The following is a 23,895-nucleotide window of genomic DNA, read 5'->3' on the forward strand; positions in this document are numbered from 1 at the left end:
CCCCTGTTTTTTCTCTGAAAGTTTCAAGTCAATAATTTTGTGGTAAGTGACTCTGCTAGGTGGGAAAAAAAGGTCTGACAATTTCTAAACCTGCGTTGCTGTTTTGTTCTTGATAGATATTAGAAATCTCTGCTACAATAATGCCTTTTTTTTTATTTTTGCCTTTAAACCTGCCACTCTTAAGAACTCCAGGATAATGTTCTCAGTCTGGCCTCAGCCACTCATCTTCCTGAATTTGGGATTTCCTGCTTTACACACTCATTCCTGCTGGCCGTCCTGTCTTTGTTCCTCTTCTTTTTTCTTATGTACCAAAACCTAAAATAAAACACTTGGGTTTGGGAGATGTGCTTGAATGAGTTTTCATCTCCACTGTATCCTTACTGTATTTGAACCCTACTTGTCTTTGTTGTGTGTGTGGCTGTTCTTAATGTCCTTGCAAGTGTCCAGTTCAATTTCACTTTTACGAGAATTCCTTCTTTATATCTCTGCGCTGATTAGCTTCTAAATCATGCAGCAGTTCAGCACTTTTCTGTCACTTCTTGGTAGGAGGGTGTGTTTGTTCAAGCATTCTTCTGGGGTAGCTGCTCATCTCCTTACATCTGGAGCCCTTCCCCATGAATTTTCCTGTTGCCTGAGATACAGCTTTCATCTCTCCAGCTGGAGTAAGTTCCACGACTCTTTTTCATTTCCATCTTTTGTGTGTCTGCAGGATGTGTGATGAGAGCCCAGCCTCACGTTACGGAAAGGGAGAAATGTTTGGCCTATTAGGGGGTGATCAGAACACCAACCTAACTTGAGAGGGTTGAATTATCCTGCACGTGGCCTTCTGCTCATGGCAGAGCTCTGGAGGGAGGGTCAGCTCCACTGCGATGGAGCTGGAGTTTGGAAACATACTCTTTCCAGATCCTCTGCCTAGGAGAGTTTTATTTATAGTCTGTCTGCCCTTTTGAAACTGAGAATCTTCATTGTAAATCTGCTTTTGTTAATTCCTTGACTTTAAGCCATGTGTTTTCTGTTGTGGCTTATCAAAGGTTATTTCCTCTGACAAGTTTTCCATATTTGCCAAAATTAATCTAAAAGATAAAACTACCTTTTGCTGTTACCAAAGTGGTTGAAATCATAGCCAAAAATATATGGATCCTTCTGTTTGTTAAAGGCATGTGCTCAGTTAATAGCAAGACAGTTGAAGTTTCCTAGTGAGACAGGATTCTTCCAGGATTCAAGTCTGACTCCGAGGAATCTATATGTCATCTTCCTTCTGTTCTTCTCTTGGAAAAAGTGAAATTTAAGAGAGAGAAAACATTCTGAATGGTGGCGATTTGGCCAGTTTGCTCAGTGTCTCAACTTTGTTCTGATTGCTTTAACTCTCTAATTCAAGGAGGAATATTTTATGTCGTGTTATTGTGGATGATGAAAGCAAAGTTATTTTTAATTCTACTAATAATCTCACACAGAATATCATGGCTGATGCAGCAGTGTAACAGTGTATGTGGACTTGCATTCTTCCAGCCTTGGCCATAGCACACGATGCTTGAAATCGTTCCAGATTCACTTTGTGTAGAGAGCAAAGTTTCTGCTTTGGAAGGCAATTTGTTGCTTTAGTAACTGTGCTTAGTGAAACGAAGAATTTTCTTTCTCAGGCTCATCAGAACTATTCTTGAGGGCAGGCTCCCTTTGCCTGGGATTTGGAGACCTTATCAAGGCACCTGAACTTGTTCCCTATTCTGATGATGGGTTCAAGCTCTCAGTCAGTGTTAACACAGTGTTCTCTCGGTGTTCAAGTGGATAGGAATTCTCTAAATTCATCTTGCGTTTAAGGCTATAATTAGTGCCATGAACAGGCCTATGAGTCTGCCTTTCAGAAAACTGAGGTGTGTGCCTTCCCTGGACCTTCAGGGCTGGATTTGTTTGCCAGTGTCTGAGCCCTCTCTGACCATCTGGCCCCGGTGCACTGTGAGAGAGGTCAGCTGTGTTTTGCAGAAACCACGCTACTTAAGACTTTGTGGATTGAAACAAGTTTACATCTTTCAAAGATTCACCTGAACTGTAGAACTCAGAACACAAATGTGTGGCATAGGTAGTCTTGGGACACCGGGTGTCTTTCAGATAACATTATCTGCTGTTGGAAAAGGCAGCAGCCTCTCTACATCCAGCACGGATTTGTAGGAGATTGCAGGAAGTGAATAACTTTGTTACCTACATTACAGCAATAGGTAAAAAGGTAGAGATAAAAATCTTGGTTTCATACACAGCAGCTGATATAAAAATACCTATTGCTTAATGTGTTAGTTTGTATTTTTGAAGCGATTTCTCAAGATTTTGTAATGGAATTTTGCCTCAGGAAATAGTGATCTTTAATTTCAGTAGCATACCTTAGAAAAAAACACTCCCCAAAGCAAAAATATTATTAGATGGCTTCTTGGTGACATCTCATTGTATCTTGCATCTAGAAAGGCTCAAAATAAGTCTTGAATCTCAGTTTCAGTAAACACCTTATCCATCATATAATTCTGTGATTCACCCAAGTGCTGAACACTGTGTTCCCCTCTGACCCTCTTCATCATGATGATCTGTCCATGTGTTTTTGCACTTGAACGTAGGGATATAAATTTACTTTGATGTAAGATACTCTTTATTCCATATGTTGCCAACCCCAAGTTAATGAGATGACAAGGCACGGAGCGATGCAGGGAAATGGGAGCTGTGGCCTGAGAAGAAGTAACATCAACTGTTTGAGCCAAAAATTCCAGAGAAATTGAAAGCCCTTGCTTTGCACCAGTGAGGTATTACAATCAGCTGAGTTGCAGCATCTTGTCTCTTTGAGAGGCACCATCTCCTTGGCTTCTGTAGTTTTTTCTGGCATGTTTAGTCTCTATTTTAGAAAGGAAAAATACGAATTGGCACATAATACTAGAAAGATTCCGATTTCCTCTTCTAACTCGTCCTGTATCCAAACTGCATTGTACTGGAGCTCATCTCTGTTGCCTGTTCATTGCCTCCAATCTTCAGGTTGGGACTAGTTACCATAGTACTGAATTTCTATTTTGCTTATTTTGTGAAATTTTTTACATTGTTCTTTAATATTTCTGTGCAGTACTTACTGAGAAGATGAGAACCAGTAAAGGAATGAACTTGCCCAAATTGTTTTACTACAGTCAATGGGTTTTTGTTAATGCACAAGTAATTTTTCTTTTCATATCCATCAGGGAGCAAATAATTGATTCAAATATTCCGTGAATTTCCAAAGCTGAACTTAGTCCTTATAAAATTTGCATAGAATTACTTTCAGTTTGCTCTGAAATCTCTACTTTTAGAAGCATCTTCACAAACCATCAGTGCCCAGTCAGTACTGTGTAATCCGTTGTGTAATTACACTGTGTAAATACTCTCTGTAGGCACATTGTTCTCTATCGGGGCCCCGTCTGGTGTTGGAACTTCCACTGTAATAAGTGCGATGGTCTTAATGTCAATCAAAAGACTAAGTGAGCTTCTCTCATCTTTATATGCTTAAAATACTAGGGGGTTTTCCACTCTCCCATTTAGTTTGTTGCAGTAGAAGTAAGTTAAATTTCAGAGGTTAATTCCAAATGTTTTTAGTTTAAATACAAGTACATGATTTTCTGAAGAAGCTTGAGTGGGTTTTGTGTAGTTTTCATGGTTTCCATTTCTGTTGCTGGATTTGACCATCTTGTAATAATGCTGCATTGTCCAGGTGGAAAATACTGATTATGAACTCTTCCTTTAGGTTGCCATAAAAATAATTGACAAAACACAGCTGAACCCAACTAGTCTACAAAAGGTAGGTTTTTACATTTAATCTTTCAACTTGATTGTGTCTTGTTTCATTTCCCCACCTCCTTCCATTAACACTGGGTGCCTGTGCTGGAGAATCTGAAGCATTGCACCTTGTACACATCTGATTACTGTATTTACTGACTAGTTTTGTAACACATATTTTCAACAACTGTGCAGTTGTTCAAGATGAACTCGCACAGAGCTCTAAACTGAGAAAACAGTGGTATCAGCCACTTCCTTAGTTTCCTGAGCATGACTAACTCTGTAGAGAGGACCTTCTCGGTGCGGTGTCACACCCTGTCTCTCCTTCATGCTGGTCACTTTGTTAAACTTATAAGTACAAAGCTTATATGCTATCTCTTAAACTGACCTTGAAAACACTGCCTCTGAACTGGAGGCCCGGCAGTGTCTATGCCTTTCACATAGTTCACAGCAGCAAAGGTGCTGCAGTTTTATGGGACAAATTGGAGCGTGGCTGTTCTGGTTTCCTCCCTCTAGCTTCAAATGTTTAATGTGCTGTTACAGTTGTATCGCCTTATCTGTTTTAGTAAGTAGTGATAAATCCTGCTCTTTCATCAAGCCAGTCTGCTTTGGAGTGCCTGCAGGAAGTACATTTAAATGTCACTTTTACCTAGGACTTTTCTTACTCTGTCCTTTTAAGTGCTGCAAAGGCTTTTTATTTTCTTTTGAGTACTTTGATTTAAAAAGCTCCTTGCATATTTCTGTTTGAACGAGAGAATACCCAGAACTTACCTGCAAACAAAATGAAATGGCATAACCAGAGTAAACGGGAGAATATACACATTTGGATTTTATACAAATACTAAGAGGATCATGTGACTAGATGTTTTTATCAAAATTAATGGTGCAAAAGTAAATTGGAAAAATACACAAGTTCTTACATTATACAGTTTGGTCGAGAGGCAAAGAATAACCTATGGAAGAAAGTCTCGGTTGTCTGAGCAGGTAACTGACTGGGTAAAAGTAGGTGATGTGGTTCCAGTATTCTCAGCATTTTTTTCAGCTTAATCCATTAAGTTATTGGTAATTTCTGGGTAAGCAGGGAGGAAATTAAATACAAACTAGGTAATGTGATGGATTAGATAAAGTTGATTGGTGTGGCAGATCTGTGTGATTTGGAATACCTGAAAAAAATGTTAAACACTTGGAAGAGAAACAAAAGCTGTGTGATATGAAGGGGAGGGGTCAGGGCATGGGAAAAATGGTCAGAGAAAAGTAGAGAGGCTGTGTTTTCAGACAAAAATGTAAAGTCTTAATCCTTCATTTGGCGTTATCTTGAGATTGGACCGTAACGCTAGCTTGAGCTCATGTTCCAGGAACAAAGCAAACCTTCTGTACAACTCACAGGTGTTCACTTGGCAAAGCCACAAGCTGGAAGTTTGCTGCTTGGCCATTCGGTTCCTGGGTTTCAGCCTGCTTAGTGTCCGCTTGTATCTCCACCTCTGTTGTAATGTTTTTATTTATAAAATTAGATTAGATTGGAAAGTGTGATTTGTAAATTGGTCTTGTCTACCACTGAGTTTCTTAAATGGGAGTCTGGAAGAATAGTACAAAAGAGCAGGATAGAAATGAGATCAGATTTGGGAAGTGCGATTTTTAATGTGCTCTCTAAGCTCATTTGTTACATGAGCACAGAAGAGATTTCACAAGGTATGTCAGTGCTCTCAATTCAAAAACTGAAAGTAATTTTCTTAAAATTAAATGCCTGCTTGTCATAGTAAGCAGAGTGAATGCGCAATGCAATACTTACCAATATTGCACAATCAAGGTTTTGGTTGGTTTTTTGGGTTTTTTTGGAAACCCTTGCCCCTTTTCCCCCAGCACAGTCAGCAACGCCACAGCCTCAGTGCATCTGAAGCCCCTGTGACCTGTAGATACAGGGGACGCTAAGATGGAAATGCTTCAGATCTTGCACTTCTGGAGAGACCAATAAAATATTTGAGGTCTGGTGGGGCAGGAAGGACCGTGCTGGGAAGAGGGTGTGGTGTATGGTGTCTCAGCTGCGGCAGAGCCATGTAGCCTGCTCATCCTTAGGTGGGGAAAACAAACGGTGATTAAAGGCTGCCAGTTCTGATTTCTTTGTATTACGTCATCCACACCGACACTTCAGCCAGCAGGACTAGGCCACTGTAACTCGGCACTGGTGAGGCCCCACCTGGAATCCTGTGTTCAATTTTTGGGCCCCTCATCATAAGAAAGACATGGAGGTGCTGGAGAGAGTTCAGAGAAGGGCAACAAAGCTGGTGAGGGGCCTGGAACACGTGTCTGGTGGGGAGCAGCTGAGGGCACTGGGGCTGTTCAGCCTGGAGAGCATGAGGCTGAGGGGAGACCTTATCGCTGTCTGCAACTACCTGAAAGGAGGTTGGAGCATGGAGGGGGTTGGTCTCTTCTCCCAAGTAGCAAGTGACAGGACAAGAGGCAACAGCCTCAAGTTGCACCAGGGGAGGTTCAGATTGGATATTAGAAAAAAATTCTTCACAGAAAGGGTTGTCAGGCACTGGAACAGGCTGCCCAGGGAAGTGGTGGAGTCACCATCCCTGGAGGGGTTTAAAAGGCATTTAGACAAGGTTCTTAGGGACATGGTTTAGTGCTAGAGTTAGGTTATGGTTGGACTCGATGATCCTGAGGGTTTCCTCCAAATGAAATGATTCTATGATTCTAGCTGCCAGAAAGAAGTTAACCTCGTTAAGGCCTTGCTTTGCTTCCCAGAGCAGTAATTCTTGGTCTGCCCCCGCAGCGAGCTCCGGGCAGCTGCACTCCCCACAGCTCCACGTGGAACGGTCGGGTTTCTCCGCCGCTGAGGAAGCCTGTGGTAGCCACACACAGGGACTCTTAGCTGTTGGTTTAGGACCTAATTACTACTCTGCTGCTCCGTCTTAGCAAAAAGGAAACTGTAAGCGGTGCTTCCCTGCTTTGAAAGAAAAGGGAGTTCTTAGAGCTTTTTTCCCATGCCGGTGGTGTTAGTCATGATCACTGCTCTCCGCAGAAGTGCTTGTGTACCCTGTTCAGTGAGTATCGGTCTCACTGCAAACAAGTTCTGATGCTACAGTACTTCACTTCCTCCTAAACAAAAAAAAAAAAAAAGAGTTTGTTTGTTTTTCTCTTTTGAATTAGCAATGCCATTATATGCAAGCTTTTTTTTACCGAGCCCACGTAATAGCATTAAATCATTTCTCATTTCCTTTTTTAGAACTTGGCTCCTCAGCCAAATATTTTTGTTCGTTGTGTGCAGATGTTTTGCCACTTGTTTTGGCCATTTTTTTGTTAAAGCTTTTTAGAGTTCTTAAACATCAATTTTAATACGGACCATGTTTCTGACCGTAGGTCAATCAGTACTTTAAAAGCTGCAAGAAAGGGCTGAGAATTTCAAATTCACAGGCTTTTCTGTTTATAAAAAGTGTTTTTTTCTGTTTTCAAGTTGTAGTTCGTTTGAGGCAAACTTGTATTGTATAAAAGCTTCCTGCTTGAGGCTCCTAATCATACGTAGGGCATGTTTCAGTGAGCACTTACCAGGAGCACCCTAATACGCAGGTCAAGCTCCAGCTGGGTTGGGACAAGATCTTGGGAAAAACCCCCACTTTGTGGGGAAGGAGGCCAGGATATGTTAATGCTCCATGTCTGGCAAGTGCACTGACTTGCTTTTTAGCAAACTTTTTTTTTTTTTTTTAAATTTTATTTTTGGAATAATTTGTTACTGAAACTTTTGCAATAGCTAATGCAGGAACACATTCTGTCTTTCGCTGTGTTCACAGAGAGCCGGCTTAAAAGATGGGTCCTTCTTTCCCCTCACTCCCTTGTTGTTTCAGATGTGTCAGCATATTAAAGTTCAAGTAAAACTGATTCAAGATTATTGCTCAGTATGCGTCTGTGCTCCATTGCTGGTTTGTTGGGGTTTTTTTCACTCAGTTTGTTGGCCAGCAGCATTAATTAAATGTAATTCTTTCCCAGTGTCTAACATGGCTTACAGTCGAAGGACCAAGACCACAGCAAAGCTGAAAGCCATTTGTTTGGCAGACTAAGGATGTTTGTCTTTGCCTAGAAACATTTATAGAGCTCCTGTTGACGGAAAGTGAGCTATTCAACAAGTTGGGAGTAGTTTGTAATCTCGGTATTAGAAATTAAACTGATAAGCACTGTTTTCACTTGTTTGTCTGCCCTTTTGATCTCATAATGACAATGAAGTTCCTAAAGCTAGGAAAATTATTTTCTGGATTGAGAACCTTCACGCTGCATCTTCTGATGTTACACCTTCTTCTGCGTTCCTGTGGCAGAGAACCTCACTGTTTGCAATGAATGTTACTGCGTGATGATAATTACTATTTCATTTGCTAGAAGTTGAGGCACATAATATTTTGGACCTGTAAAATCTGGGAAAACTGTGTGGAAGTTATATGATGTTTTACATTTTATTTCTTTGTCAGAAATAGACAATAACACATAATACAGTGTCAAGTATTCACATATGTCCTCCTGGAAGTTGCCATCTGTGTCAAAATGCTACACATAACATTTAAGCTGATGAAGGGAGCACAGTCTGAAGTGCATTTATCTAACTAACATTCTAATAAAGAATTTGTTGGTGGCTGTATTCTGTTCTCAAGTATTTTTGTTTTTAACTTGCTCTGAGACAAAAATAATCTCTTTAAAAAGTTTGTTTCTAGTCACCCACTTCAACAAATGGCTCATATGTAGAAGCTACATTTTGACGTGCTTCATTGAGGCTAGTAATGGAGACTAGTTGTCTTGTGGACCAATGTTATATTTAGGGCAGCCCAAAATGTGGTATAAGCCTGACTTTATCACATTAGACCATCAAAAACTGGAGGAAGCAGCTTGCTCTAGTCAAGTCAGCATACTTTATTAGAAGAAAAAAACAGAGTAATGAATATATTCATTTACATTATAATATTGTGAATTTTGGCCTCTTTTTTACTGTCTTAATCTATATTGCCCTTGGTTGACTGTTCTTGTTCGGTGGCAGCAATGATGACTCCCTATATTCCCATACTTAATCCTATGAACATATCTCTTTTTTTTAGGTGGGTGAGATGATGATAGACTAACAGCTCAATAACAGCCAAGGTCTTTTATCTGTGCAGCAGTGGAGTTGCCCTTGGTGAGAGTCTGACCCAACAGGCTTTATCTGAGTATTGGGGGTGGAATATGCCAACAATCGAGAGCGAATTAAGCGAACTGTCTTCAAAACTTTAAAGCTGAGCAGAGGCTTTCAGTTGTATAAACCATGATTGAAAGTATTAGTGGAGTATTCAGAATATACTACACACCAGTTCAGCTGACCTGAATGAAAAATAAGAAAAAAATGACTATAAATTCAACTGCTTTGAAATTTCTGATGATCAGAGAGAGCTGGTGAAGTAGTCTACTTTGTCTAATTATATATGAAAAAGCTCCAGAAATAGCATAGTTTTTTTTGTTTGTGTTTTGTTTTGTTTTTTTTAACGGCAATTTACTTACCTCTCGGGGGGGTGGGGAAGAAAACACACATCTTTAGTTTTTGAAACTCAGTTTTGCATGGCCAAAAAATTACTTGATCAGTCAATCCTGATTGCATTTAGGCAGCTTGTCATCTAGCAAAGTGTCAGGCACACAGACCTGGATAATGATAATAAGATAATTAAAAGTATTTGTGTGTTCAGGCAGTGTGCCATTCACAGCCATAGTTGTAGCATGGGGCAAAAGGTCTGTTGGGCGGTGCAATGGGGATTGCTCCCCAAATCCTACCCTTCAATGAAGCATCAGAAAGCAGAGAATGGTTAGAACAACAGGTTTCCAGATTGTGTTCCCCTTCCCCCCGCTTATTTATTGAAATCCCAACCCCCACATTTTATTTTACTAAAAGACACAAATGCACAAGGATTTTATTTTGTTGATTCTTTGGTTGTTTTCTGTTTGTTTCCTATGTCTCACTTTTTTTTTTTTCTGCTTTTATTGAGTAAGTGCACCTACAGATTTTTGAGTCGTTAGTCATACATGTGGACATACTAAATGTTTTCACTTTATCTGAAATCTGACCTGAGGCAAATCTTGCAGCAGCACTTTTTGCTTCCTTACTGTTAGTAACAATGCTGGTATCTCTTATTTGCTTTCGTTCTGCTTCAGTCTCTTCACGTTAAGATCAATATGATCTGCTAGGTTACTGGTATTCCTGTAGAAGTTGACGTTAGATTTATAACAAAACCTCTTAAATACTCCCACGGTTTGAAGCATGCTGTTAGAAAATAATCAGGGCTTAAGAGCATAAGCCCTTTGGAGTCTCGGGCTGGCATGGGGGGAGATGCGGAAGGAGAACAGCTACGCACTTGACTGCCATATAGCGAACTGCTGAAAAAGAGAATTATTTGAGTTTTCCAAATACAATAGTATTTGCACTTCAGGCTTTTTCGAATAATTTTTTATCTTGGGTCTTTTCTAGAAGAAGTGGGACTACTTTTACTTCATCTGCTATTAATGACTTTCATTAAAAACAATGTTTATATTACAGTAACGACAGCTGTGGCATTTTTGGTATTACACTTATGTGTTTATCTGCATCTTTTAATTGTCTTTTGCAGAAGAGGGTTTTCAGAGGTGAAAATAATTAACAGCTGATAGTTGACAGACTTTTTTGTTTGTGCTTTGTTGAATGTTGTTCCCATATTGTGGTCCAATTGCAGAAGGACGAAGTTTACTCTGTATGACAGGCAAAGTTGAACTCTTTGGAAATAACTACTCAAGCAAGACCCTCATCACATGGGTATTGGTGTCATGGGAGGGTTTGGAACAAGTTCCTTACAGTCTGCGTGTGGTTTCTGGATGTGGCACCATGGTGTTATCCTGCAGCCTGAAGTGGGCACTTGTGCTCCCTCATCACCCATCCTGCCAAAGCAGATGTGCTGAGGCGGGCAAGGGGGCTGCAACAGAAGACTCAGGAAATGGAGTGTGTTTATTTTGGGGAGTTGTGTGTTTTGTGAGATTTTCTGTTAAACTCTTTCCTGGACCTCATGCTCAGTCTGGGTTAACACCAGTGCTTCCGGATGGGGAGGTGGTACCATACTCTTGCATGGGAAGGTGGATAGTGAATTTGAGACTGTACCCTTGAAGTAATGGTGTTTCTTCTGGCTGCTGGGCATTGTTGGGTCAGGAAAACATCGTTTGCGTTCTGCCCTATTAATTTTGGCAAGTACGTTCAGCATGCTGTACTGGCTGAGCAGGCTTGGAGAGTCAGCAGAGCTGCAGGGACAAACCCCGGGCTGGATGCTGCTGCGCCTCGGTTGCCACATGAGAAGACTTGTGCAGGGCTGAGGGCGAGACTTGCCGGCCCATCTCTCCTTCAGACTTGCTTCTGGCTGGTGTAGTTGGGTAACACTTTGTGTGGTATAAGCAGTTGATCTTTCACCTGTGAATTCCTGTGTGGCACAGTAATTCTGTGACTAACAAAGTACTGAAGAGTGATGGATTCACACCAGTAACGTAGTGCAGCAGTCTTCAAAATACACTCTGGTGAGGTTTCACGAAACTTTGGAAACAGAATTTTCCATGAAGGGGTGAAAGCTGGTGTGAGATGTACTGACCAGCGAGAAGCTGCGTGGGCTCGAGTCGATCTTCTGGCCCCAAAAGTCTGCGAACAACAGGGCTACGATCACTTCTGTCCTGAGCCATCTGGAGCACTTCTCGGTGTCTCCAGGGGTTTGAGGTTTGATTTGTCTGGGGAGGGGTGTTAAAAGAAGCAGGTGCTTAACTCTTCCCTCCAATAAGTGCTTATTTCATGAACTTCATTGAAATGCTAATAGTAATGTTTGCCTTTTGTGTTTACATATCAAAATGATCAGACTTTAAGAAGAATGGGTGTTACCTGTTTTGTTAACTTATTTCACATTTTATGTTTATTTCAGCTCTTTAGAGAAGTAAGAATAATGAAGATCTTAAATCATCCAAATATAGGTACCTTGTTTCTTTCACATGATTTCCAACTGAAGAAATGTTAGCTTTTTCACTGTTAAAGTAGTTGTGGTATGAGTTTAAAAGATAATTCTCCACTAGGGTGTCAATTTACTGTAAAGTATCAGTAATAAATACTTTTTCAGAGCTGTGTACTTAAAAAAGGTTTTGGTCCATTTAAACATAGCTAACTGATAATTTTGTTTCTTTTGAGTATAATATTGATTTTGACTAAATTCAGGCTGTCATTAAAAATAAGTGTATACCAAAATGAAGAAGTGGTCAAGAAGTTCTTCAGGTTTAGACATTTAAATGACGTAGTATTGTCAACAAACTGACAGATAACTCATTTGTGACCATGTACGCCAGTTTAGTGCATAAAAATGGCTATAGCTGATGCTCAAATCTGTGGAAATTCTACTTAATTTAGTTGCTTTTCTCATGTAACAGAAGAAAGTGTTGTTTCTTGAGAAAATGTTGTTCTGTATGAGTTTACCAAATGTGTTACCGTATTTTCCATTTAGGAACATTAGACAGGAAATACTTCTTTAGAGTAATAGTTTGATATTGTCAAGCAGCAAGCAAATAGTGAGGCTTTTTGTTGTTTGTTTTGTGTTTTTTCCTGGTTTTCTTTTCTAGTGAAGCTATTTGAAGTCATTGAAACTGAAAAAACTCTCTATTTAATAATGGAATATGCAAGTGGGGGTGAGTACCTCTCTACTGTGATGGAACATGGAAACAAATTGCGAAGAGGGAGAAAGCCCTTGTTTTCTTTTAAGCGTTGCTGTCTTTTTCAGCAAATGTTAATGTCATGATAGTGTAAAATCTTAAGAAAAATCTTGAATGTTCTCTGGGCAACATAATTAATTATAGCCTGTAAACCAGCTTCTGAACTTACTTAACTTAGCAACATTTGCTTTGTTTTCATAACTCAAATTTAATGGGAATCTTTATTTGGGTATCAATTGCTCCTGTCTGTAACAAATGCCAACCTTCTCGATTTATTGTATTCAGCTCCCTGCATGAGTACTGCAACTTCTGTTTTTCAGATGTTGATGACATTTGATATATCTTAATCACAGACTTGTTCCTGTCAAGAATTGTTAGGCTTAGCCTTATGCCATTTCAGGAGGAACTTAAGCATTTCTTCCCGATTGCAGGGCAGGGGCGGAGGGGAAGAGCACGAATCGTGCAATATCAGATATTTTCACCAGAGCTAGAATTAAGCTATTTGGCCTTAACTTACTCCTTGCTGGCTAAAACGTAATAGCCCTCAGTTTGTCAGTGTGACCCTTTAGCATCAGCATCTGGGAATCTCAGATATTTGAGGCTTTCCTTTAGTTCTGGGAGGGAGATACAGAGATTACTTCTCTGAGAAAACTTGCATTGAATTCTGTCTCTGACACTACGTTATGTGGAGTTTAATGAATTACTATGAGTTGGGTTATGATTCTCTACCCTCCTGTGTTTTCTTCTAGCAGCTTCCTAAATGATCAGACAAGATTTGTCTAAACAGACTAAGTTGGTACAATACCGTTAAAATATTGGCTAGCACAGGTGTTTGTATAGACATCTCTGTGCTGTTTGATGGTACCAGACTTAATAGTGAAATCCTGTTGCCATCTAGTGATTATCTTCTGGGAGGTAGAAGGGCCAGCGGTTCTCTAGAGCGCCCAGGATCTTTCTTAGGGTGATGGAGAGGCAGGTACCATACTGGTGTAAAAGGCCATGAGCAGGACCCTTCACTCGTGCCGTGTTGTGCAAGACAGGGATGGCCCGAAATCTCAGTGGCGGGCAGCGGTTTCCCAGATTTCATCTTTATCAAGATACTAGTCACACATGATGCACATGGGGTCTGTCACTGCAGGATGAAAGAAACTATGGCTATAACTGCAACGCTGCGTAAATTTGGGATATTTTTTTCTCTGGTATCGTTTTTCCTGCATTATGAAAAAACGTTCAGGCTTATTCCTTCGAAGTTCTTGAAGAAACAGCTGTGTAATACAGCTAAGAGAGGTACCTGAGTTGAGTATTAAATAATGCACTACAGAGGGAAGTAAGACTGTTTTGTAGAGAATCCTGACGTGCCCTTGGATTACTCGGTTGTTGCTTTTCCTGCTGTATGACTCTGGGTGTTTTATTCAAATTTAGTGGAGTTGCTTTTTTTAAAAAAGAAATGTGAAGTTACTCAGCTCTTCCCTTGTGTGGTGGTGATCTACAAAACTGTTTCCTTGCTCAGTAGAGAATATTTAGATATTTGATCAACTTTTGAAGTTTTTATTGATTTTTGCATATCAGCAAAGAATTTTTAAAACTGCGTATTAGTTTGTATTTGTAGGAGTTCTTATGTACATGGCTATTCCTTTTTAGTAAAGAAAGTCTCCCATGCTCTCACAAACATGTCAGTGTTTCATGGGCCGCTTGGCTGCACCTAAAGCTCAAACACTGTAGTCTGTATTGATGTGCTATAAAATGAGTGGATTAATTTATGGGGAAAAAAATCTAAAACACAACAGATCTTTAGTACTGTTTTAATCTCCATCATCAGATGTTGTCACATATGAAGATTTTTTGAGGCAAAAGAAACCCTTGTGAGAAAGTCTGTGAAAGGGTACATGTCATCTTTATTTACAAAACAGAAGTACTCTGCTCATTTTTTATCATAAATAATTGGAAGGAAATGTGTGGCTTTTTTTTTCCTCTGTATCCAGTCATTCATTAAGTCTTGTTATTTTCTTGTATAAGAGATGACAGTACAGTAAATTGCGTAGCAGCTGTGCCTTGTTTGCTTGAGCTAACCTCTAATCATAACCTTGAAGTACAGTCTTTCCTGTGAAGCTGCTGTGGGCAACTGCTAGAGAAGAATCTCTGTGTTCTGAAATTGTCATTAATGGATCTCATTATTGAATTGTAGGGGAAGTGTTTGACTATCTGGTTGCACATGGAAGAATGAAGGAAAAGGAGGCTAGAGCTAAATTTAGACAGGTATGTATAACATTCCTATACATCAGCTCTCCCCCCCCTGCACCGCTTCCCGTTTTTAATGCTGAAATGAATAAAACAGCTGTCCTTTGCATTTGATTTCTAGCAGTGTTCAGCATGTTGTGGACTTGTAGCCCAGAGTGAGAAAAACTTGAATTGCAGTAATACATTGAAGGGGTTAGCAGTCCGTTCAGTGGTGCCAGTTTACTTAGTGCTGCGTGCCAGAGCATCCAGGAGTGCCAGAACACAGTGACTCCTTCGTTTGGAAGTGTATTCCGTTCCAAAATTCATTTCCTCTGGCTTGATTTCATATGTCCTTAGATCAGCTGGTCTATAACCTTTGGGGAGTTGTTCAAATGTAACAGGCTACAAACAGGCCAGTTTCAAAATGCAGGTACTGCCTGTAGCAGGCATCCGTTCACATCCTCCTGCTTACGTGAAAAGATGCAGTTTAATAGTTGTTTTAAAAAGTCATGGAAAAGTAATTTCTAGGCTTGTTAATTTAGCTTTCTTTATGATGGTTAAACTAGCCCTGCAAAGATATTGGAATTTCATTGATTTGTAAAAAGCATTTCCATTCTACAGTGTTGAACATAACCAAATATTTTTGCATTACTAATTAAAATCCAAATGATCTTGTAGCATCTATAGTTTCATTTTCATTCAACTGGTCTGACTGTTTTCTGCTCTTGTGTAGAAATTTGTAAATGCCTGCGTTACTTTCATCCCTTGGGTCACTTGAATAACCTAGATAATGTTGTGAAAAGTAATAAATATCCAAATTATGCTCCTGCTTAATGACACTTTAAAATAATGCAGGGACAAGAGTGTTTTATTGAACAATATGTAGGGTTTTTGAACTGGTGAGTTACAGCAATGATTGACAGTCAGATTCACTGTTGAAAGTGTGGGGGGAGCTCCAATAGCTTCATTTCTTAAGCGTAGCCATACAGGAGTAGAAGTAGTTTGATAAAATATATGCGATTTCAGGAAATTTATTAATGACTTTCACAAAATACCTGATAAAGAAAACTTTTATACTTCTCTAGTGTGGGTAGTGTGACAGAAAGGAACAATTTGGAAACTAGGAAACTGTGCCACAACTGCTTTGGTCCCTCTGTTTCATGTAGTAAGAATTGTGTGAAAGCAATATAAACAGTAAGCTCAAAAGTAGCAATGGAAGAAAAAAAAGAAACCTATTTAACCCAACATAAGGAAACAACATAAGCATTTCTGTGAAATCCTTGTTCCTTTGTTTTCTTTCGTCTGCTTAAATCTTATATTTACCCTCTTTTGGAAGGAAAAAAAAAATCCAAAAATACCAACCGCCACACACAGCACCAGAAACCAACCTAGCAAAGCAACCCAAAAAAAAAAAATCAGCTGCAGACTTTATATCCCCAGAATGGATTTGTGATTACTGGAGTTGTACGGCTTGATACTAAGGAAAATTTTTCTTCTTTGACAAAATCTTCTATGTCTTTTTAAAGTTGCTTCCCTCCTTTTCATAGTCTGTCAGGTAGAGAACTTTCCTTTGTGATTGCAGGTTTCCGGTATGTGTTTCTGTGCTGCGTTAGGGCAGATGTGATGGGTTGTGGAGCAGTCGTTCCCGCTTCACCCATCTCTTCCAAATCCCAGACTGTTGCTTTGCTCTTTGTAATGTCACTTGAAGAGCTTCACAGTAACTTGAGAGGGTTTGCTGTTCTCTTTCAGCTGTGAACTTTAAAACCTTCTGCTGGTATGGTACTCTGCTGTTTGTCTTCAGTTTCTTTAATCAGGAGTTGCATGGAAAAAGATTTTGCAGTAATTCCATTCAAATTGCACGTTTGTTCAACAACTATTTTTTTTTTTTTCTAACAATTTGATTCCCCTTTAAGTGAAAACTTGTGGAAACAGGTCAAACATGTTTTACAGGTACATCTAGTACTTAATTTTATGGGATTATGTGGGTAGTACAGGATATATGTAACTTCATTTTTCAAAATATGGATGGAAGGAATTTAAAAGGCAGTTACCCGCTGAGCTGGCTGTTGGACATATCAAGAATTGATATTTCTATGTATTTCAGATTCTTAGCTTGATTTTTTTTTTTTAACTTGGTACTTCAGTAGACTAAATGCTGTTTGTAGAGATATATAGATGGCCTCACTCGAATCCAATGAAATACACAAAAGCATGTTTTCAGTTTCTTCGTACAAGTCTTGTTTCCTGGCGCAGGCAGTTGTGCTCTGTCCTCCCTCGACAGCCGACTTCCCAGCTACCAACCTCAACCAGTTTTAGAGAACCGTCATCTCCCTTGATGGGAGGTTCTTGAGAACCTCAAAAGCACGAGCGCCTACAAAAGAAAGAATCCTAGTAATAACCCAGGGAGAGAAACTATAGCACGAGCTCCTTGTGCTTTGCTAGAGAGAAGAGCATGCGTGCAGGACAGGAGTCAGGCAGCTTTGATCAGAGCTTGGCATTTATTAGACACCAGGACTCTGTGCGACGGTGTCAAAGGAAACTGGGTCTTACTGGGTTTACAGGTCATAAAACTATTCATTTCACCTTACTGTAGACCCAGAATATCTTCATACAGCTTTTAGCCATTGTTGGAGGTAAAATGCTCTCTGTAGACCTTTCATCTGATTCGCTGCAGCTGTTCTTACATTAGACAGGGACTTACGACAAAATATGGATTTTTTAAAATTCACTAACTGGTTTAACAGGCGGTAGCTCTCTTTAAACTGAAGAAACAGTTGTGCTGTGGTATTGAGCTTAGTTCCTACAATAGGTTGTATTAGATCGTGTTTTCAGATCGTGTTTCTTTTTCAGTAGATGTGATTTCTGCATCAAACACTTGTGCTTTAGTTGGGGAGGCACTTCCTCTCCAGCAGGCACCGAGCAGAATTTGGTAATGCTCCCCTCTTTGTTTGTTGGACAAAAACCACAATATTTTTGTCCATTTTGTTACACATACTTCAGGCTGTTAGCAGGAAAGAAAGAATGTAAAAGACGGTGATCATATTATTCCAGTCACGCTTCACAAGGAACACAGGAGAGGGTGCAAACACTAAAAATACAGCCATGCTCTGCAGTTCTCCATTTCAAGATCCTTTTGTGCAACCATGTGTGAGAAATTCGTATCCAGAACATTTTGCGTTCTTAATGTCACTTAGTTTTTCTTTCCCTATTACAGGCTTCCAAGCAGTTCTAGTTCAATTTTACCATCCTTTTTCCATAGAAAAATCTGCCCATCTGGATAAGAATGAATGCAAAAATGGGAAGCCAAGACTCCAGGCAGGGGGTCTCCCAAAATCCATGCGTATTAATTCCCTCTCTTCCTTTGCTGCAGCCGAATAGATCTGGCCTCCTTCTGTCTTCCCACTGTTTTGCAGAAGCAGTTTAGAATTTTTAATGCTGGTAGATGTCAGGACAGATCTTGGAAAACAAAAAAATCCACAGATACATTGTACTTGTATGTTCCAGTTAAGAAACGAAATACTTGTGGCAGTGTGGAAGGGGCCTTGAGAGGTCATTTATCTGTCCTTTTGTCATTTAATCCTTATGAAGAATGGTTTGTCTGCCTGGAGATAACTTGTTCTAACTTGTCCTTTAAAGCCTATGATTACACAGAGTTTCAAAATCCCTCCCAATAAATGAATTCCAATGCTCCAGTTGCTACCTCTAGCAAAAAGATCTGCTGTTTCTTCCCCTCTCCTCCTCACCTGCCAAGTGTCAGCAGATTTCTCACACTCCAGTAGACTTGGATTGAGGGGGCTGTTGATGGAAATCGTGATGGAAGGGGGAAGACAAGGCACTTGATCCAGTGCAGCCGTGCTTTGTGCTGTTTTTCATTCAGTTTTGACGGCTGTTCATCAATGATTAATGTCATACCCACTGCGTTGTTTCCCTTCCATTTAGAGCAGACTCACCTCTGCAGTCTCTGTGCTATCCTGTTGCAATGCAGCGTAGTTGTAAAGCATCTCCAAAGGAAACTGCTGATTGATCGTCTGCTAGACCTTCCGCTCTTAGATAGAGTAAAAGCAGTTCAGGAGTGAATGGTACAGTGCTGTGTCTCTGCAGTCACAGATAAAGCTTGAGGTGTTTGTTGTGCTGTCAGCCTTGGAGGAACCTGCAGTGTGAGCAGAGAGGAAAAGAAGGAAAACCAAATAGATGATACAAGTGGTGATATGGAGGAACTGGGGTGGTTTCAGTAACTGTAAAAACCTGAACTCGGAGTCTGAAAAAGGGAGCCAATATATAAAGGAGCAAGGAAAAACAAAGTGAAAGTATAGGGAATGGAAATACTTCAACTTTTCTTACACTGCTTAGTTTCTAAGGTGACATTCTGCACATATGTGTGATTCAATAGCACAGGGACACAAAGATCATAATATTGGTGCTTAAGTTACAAATGAAAAATTGACTGGTAGGCCAGTTGTTTGACCTACCAAGAACCTTACCTTCACCTTCCCTGAGCACTGAGAGAAAACCATTGCTGCTTACCAGTACAGGAGGAGCATTACGTTAAGTTGGGTGGTCTGATCGTGAGTTATTTTTTGTAACAGCAATGATACCTTATCTTTCAGTGTTGGAAATCTTCTTAATTTTGAATGAAGAATGGAAATGCATTTATTTAAGCATAGTTATTACAGTAAATTATGTTTTATGTGCAGTCCCACTTATTTTAAGAAGACACAGCATCAATTCTGACCATGCATGCATGACAATAAAATGTGTTTGACTGCATTTGTGATCATGTAACAATAAGACTTCATCCAGCTTTTCCATACATGTAGGGTTCTGCAGCAATGTTTATGACTCTAAAGCAATGTACTTGGACACTGTACTGTGTAAAGAGCTCATATAGTTTACTGTATAAAGCAGGAAAAACTTAATGATGTTTGGAAATTAGGAGAAATAATTCTGTTACATTTGAGACACAGAGACTATTTTCCATTGAGTTTGCTACTCTTATACAGTGTACAAAGTATAAGACATTTGCACTTATCAGATGTCTGTCAGGTGCATGGTTGCTTCTCACTGCACAGGTTTTGACAAACAAGCAGTTTCCCTGTTGTTTCTCTAGTAGCTGTGCCCATTTCTTACCCTTTTCTCTCCATGCTGTGACATGAAAAATCACCTTTGGAGAGGGACTGGAAAACTTCAGTCTAGAGTGAAAGCTTTTATAGCTGTGTACAGTACTGGAATGGAAATACTTCAGTAACCTTTCTAAAAGTCATTGCTTTTACTGGTCTATAATTAGCCACACAGGAAAGACAAAATCTTCTTTCAAGTATAGTAGAAACCAAATAGATCAAATAACAAACACCTAAGTTATTTAGCAGCTTTCCCCCAAATGCACTGGTCACTGTAGTATTTGGTCATGTGGCTCTGAGTGGATAAGTACATGGCAACTTTAGTAATAAATATTAAACTTTTTGATTAGAACTCACGTCTCTTTGAAATGTCACTTATATAATTGGGCTTGTTTTGTCTCCAGATAGTATCTGCAGTGCAGTATTGCCATCAAAAGCATATTGTTCACAGAGATCTCAAGGTGAGTAGGAAAAAGTGTGTGAAATGTGTGGCAGCCCCTGTATCTGTGGGTGTGATCTTTATTGTGCGGATAAAATGTAGTGTATAGTAAACTTTCCTTTGTGGGTGGTTTTGTTGTGGGTTTTTGGGGTTTTTTTGCGTGTGTTATAGCAAGTTTTGAGGAATGTTTACAGTATAGAACCATTTCAAATAAAAGGAAGAGGATTTGTAAGACTTTCAAATATAGAAATTTAATGGCTGCTAAAAGATAACCTCTCACCCTGTGGTCAGATTCAAAGCTGATGCAGGTCAGTGGTAGCTGAGAGATCTTTAACGAAAACGTAGTTTGATAGAGGTATGACAAGTGTTCGTCTCGAACAGAATGCATTACCGCTTGTGATGATGAAACTGAACTATGGCTTCTTTGTAGCTTGACATAAAGTGGTATATCCTTTCTTTAAGGATAACTTAAAGAAAAAGGCAAAAACCCACACTTGAAAAAAGTTTGAAGCTTATGTGTATTAGCAGACTTCTGCAAGAATGCCACCTAAAGTATGGATACTGAGACTATATCTTGTTTTCATCTGAACAGATCAAAAATGTAAGTTATAATAGCTCAGGATGCTTTTCTGTGGAGAAAACAGATAGATGGTAATAACATGGTTTTCAAGTAGCATAACAGCTCCCATAGTCTGAAGCCATTGTACAAGAGATTTTCAAAATAGGGGATATGTGAATGATAGACTAAAGCATACCTAGAGACCTTGCAGGTAAGGGCATGTTAGCAGATATTTCAGCTTTTACCTTTTAAGAATGAGTAAACACTGACAATAGCATTTTACATCAAGTATTTTAAGTTCATCTTACAAACCATTCTTTTTCTTCTAGGCTGAAAATCTATTGCTAGATGCAGATATGAACATTAAAATAGCTGACTTTGGTTTTAGCAATGAGTTTACAGTCGGAAATAAACTGGACACCTTTTGTGGCAGCCCACCGTATGCTGCTCCAGAGCTCTTTCAAGGGAAAAAATATGATGGACCTGAAGTAGATGTTTGGAGTTTAGGTGTTATTCTTTATACCCTTGTGAGTGGATCTCTTCCTTTCGATGGACAGAATTTAAAGGTGCGTTTTGGTAAAACATGTTTGGCATGTTTACCTAGTGTTTTAAGTGATTTGCTGTTTACAGCTTACTGTCTGTTCTTCTGTTACCAAGGAACTGAGAGAAAGAGTGCTAAGGGGAAAATACAGGATTCCTTTCTACATGTCCACAGACTGTGAAAACCTCCTCAAACGCTTCCTGGTGCTAAACCCAACAAAAAGAGGCACTCTAGAGGTAATGGCACAAATGAGGTGCATCACAAACCTAGACATTATGTTTTGCACTGATTTTTTGAGCTGTAACTTAACGTTGTCATACTGTTCCTGAGTAGTTTATTTTGAGTAGGTTGGGGGGTGGTTTAAGTAAAGCATATGACTATTTTTTAAGATTTTCTTTGCTGGGATTACAAGACGATGACTCCACAGTTACTTTCAAAATGAATGTGAGACTGCACTGCATGTGCACACTTTTCCTGATGGTTACCTTGTGGATTCCTGAATTAAGAGATGATCCACCAGGGCATTTTCCACATTTTATGATGTGAACTACAAGTATTAACTGCTAGGTTATGTTGTAGTTGCCTTTTGCCTGCAGTTTGTACTGTCATGGAGGAGAAAGGCCAGAACAATACTGGCTTCCATGGACTTCTATAGTCAAACTTGGACCTACTGGACTTGGCAGAGTTGTCTGGCTGCTCCTGGTCCGTGTTACATGCTTTTAGCTCTCAGCTGTGTGCTGGAATACAGCTTACTGGGAAGCAGCTTCACTTGATGTGCATAGCTGATTCTCCTCACTGGAGCGAAACAAAACTGAGTAGGTTCTGGGGCCTGTTCAGGAAAAGAAAAATGAGAAAAAGGCCTTAGTGTTTGGTGAATGGGGAAGTTGTTCTTTCAACAACTCCTTTTCTTTCCTGGTAAGTGTGTTGTACTGACAAAACTCTTTCTTGTATAGCAAATTATGAAGGACAGGTGGATCAACGCAGGGCACGAGGAGGATGAACTTAAACCTTTTGTTGAACCAGAACTAGACATCTCGGACCAGAAAAGAATAGGTAATAGAGTATTTTCAGAATATGATAGTATTGGTGGGTGGGTTTCTTTTTTCCCTCCACCACTCTGTTTGCTATTTGGAAAAAGTAACTAACTTTTAATATTGATGTTTCAACAGGCTTATATTCTTGCACTTTGTTTAGTTCTTTAAATGTTCTTGTTTTGTTTAGTTCTTTAAATGTTGAGTTGTTTCCCTCAAACTTAAACATTCCACCAACCTAAACAGCAGAGGGTTTCTGTTACTTAAAAGCATGTATTTATTTTTAGATATTATGGTAGGAATGGGATATTCTCAAGAAGAAATTCAAGAATCCCTTAGTAAAATGAAGTATGATGAAATCACAGCCACATACTTACTGCTAGGAAGGAAATCGTCTGAGGTAAGTTCCATTCGTACAAATGCAAAGAAACGAATCAGAAAGTGTCTTTAGCAAAGCTAGAAGCAAAAGTTAAGTCAGTAAACATAGGCATTGCATTCTTTCACAAAAGTCCATTGCACTGTAAATCACGTTATTCTAATCACCAGTGTCAACTGTCTGAATGATGCTGTTTGTCCTCACCCTGATCTGAGTCAGTAAACTCTTGCCTTGAGGCTCCCCAAAACCACCCTGCCTGCTCAGCAGTCACTCCTCTGAAGGGCTTTGTATGCCAGTTACTGTCCTGTCTAGTCAAGTGTGAATGTGCCAGCTGTAAATATTTAAGAGAATCAAGGAGCAGGACTGATCAACCTGAAAAAGTTCTTGCCTTGTAGATTGCGTTTCCATATGACCCTGAGAGCGCTCCACATCAGTAAGCTGCTCTTAGTTCTCTGTTAGAGGAGCTGGTGTGGTGGCTTCTACTAAATGTATCCTCTCTTAAAATCTTAGAGGACTCTGAGGCCAGAGTACTGAAAGTAGAGCTGGATTTTCTTGATCTAATTGTCCTTTGAGGAGCTGCAAATTCTACTGAGTTTCACCTGGGACAGTTGCACAAGAATCTGAGAGAAGTTCTGGCCTCTAAGCAACTTAGTTGTTGTCACAAAATTTCTTATGTACCCAAGCCATCTTCGTTCTGCCTCCCTGTTACTGCTCTCGTAATGTGGTGGATGTTTCATTTGTTCTGTCTGAACTCCTTGTTTTAATACTCTCATTTGTATTGTAGTTGGATGCAAGTGATTCAAGCTCCAGCAGCAATCTGTCACTTGCCAAAGTTAGGCCAAGTAGTGATCTTAATAATAGCACTGGACAATCTCCTCATCACAAAGTTCAGAGAAGCATATCTTCCAGCCAGAAGCAGCGCCGGTACAGCGATCACGGTGAGCAATTCTCATCTTCAGTGTTGCAGAATAAAGTGACTTCCAGTTCCATTTGGTTTCTGAGTTTGTCTCCATCCCCCAAAGGTAACGAGGATGACAACAGTGTAGCTCACAGCATGGTGGTTAAATAATTTACCAAGTAGTTATTTTTTTTAAATTGATTTTGTTATAAAGCCTTCAAAAACACTTCTAGA

General features: G+C 39.7%; 1 protein-coding gene across 13 annotated transcripts in view; it reads left to right on the forward strand.

Moving 5' to 3' along the window:
* Positions 1-23,895, forward strand: part of MARK3 (microtubule affinity regulating kinase 3) — a 63,315-nt gene that overhangs the window by 16,514 nt on the left and 22,906 nt on the right. For 11 of the 13 annotated variants that reach the window (XM_065838229.2, XM_065838230.2, XM_065838232.2 and 8 more), the window contains 10 exons: positions 3,746-3,799; positions 11,709-11,757; positions 12,394-12,459; positions 14,669-14,739; positions 20,222-20,278; positions 21,145-21,381; positions 21,473-21,592; positions 22,310-22,409; positions 22,675-22,787; positions 23,548-23,701. In XM_065838229.2, coding sequence (XP_065694301.1) covers positions 3,746-3,799; positions 11,709-11,757; positions 12,394-12,459; positions 14,669-14,739; positions 20,222-20,278; positions 21,145-21,381; positions 21,473-21,592; positions 22,310-22,409; positions 22,675-22,787; positions 23,548-23,701 — 1,021 coding nt within the window. Of the gene's footprint in view, positions 1-3,745; positions 3,800-11,708; positions 11,758-12,393; positions 12,460-14,668; positions 14,740-20,221; positions 20,279-21,144; positions 21,382-21,472; positions 21,593-22,309; positions 22,410-22,674; positions 22,788-23,547; positions 23,702-23,895 lie in introns of those variants that run through there. The other 2 variants (XM_071809671.1, XM_071809672.1) reach the window with 2 other exon arrangements.

This window comes from Patagioenas fasciata, chromosome 5 (genome assembly GCF_037038585.1).
Source record: "Patagioenas fasciata isolate bPatFas1 chromosome 5, bPatFas1.hap1, whole genome shotgun sequence".
In the NCBI taxonomy this organism is placed as follows: domain Eukaryota; kingdom Metazoa; phylum Chordata; class Aves; order Columbiformes; family Columbidae; genus Patagioenas; species Patagioenas fasciata.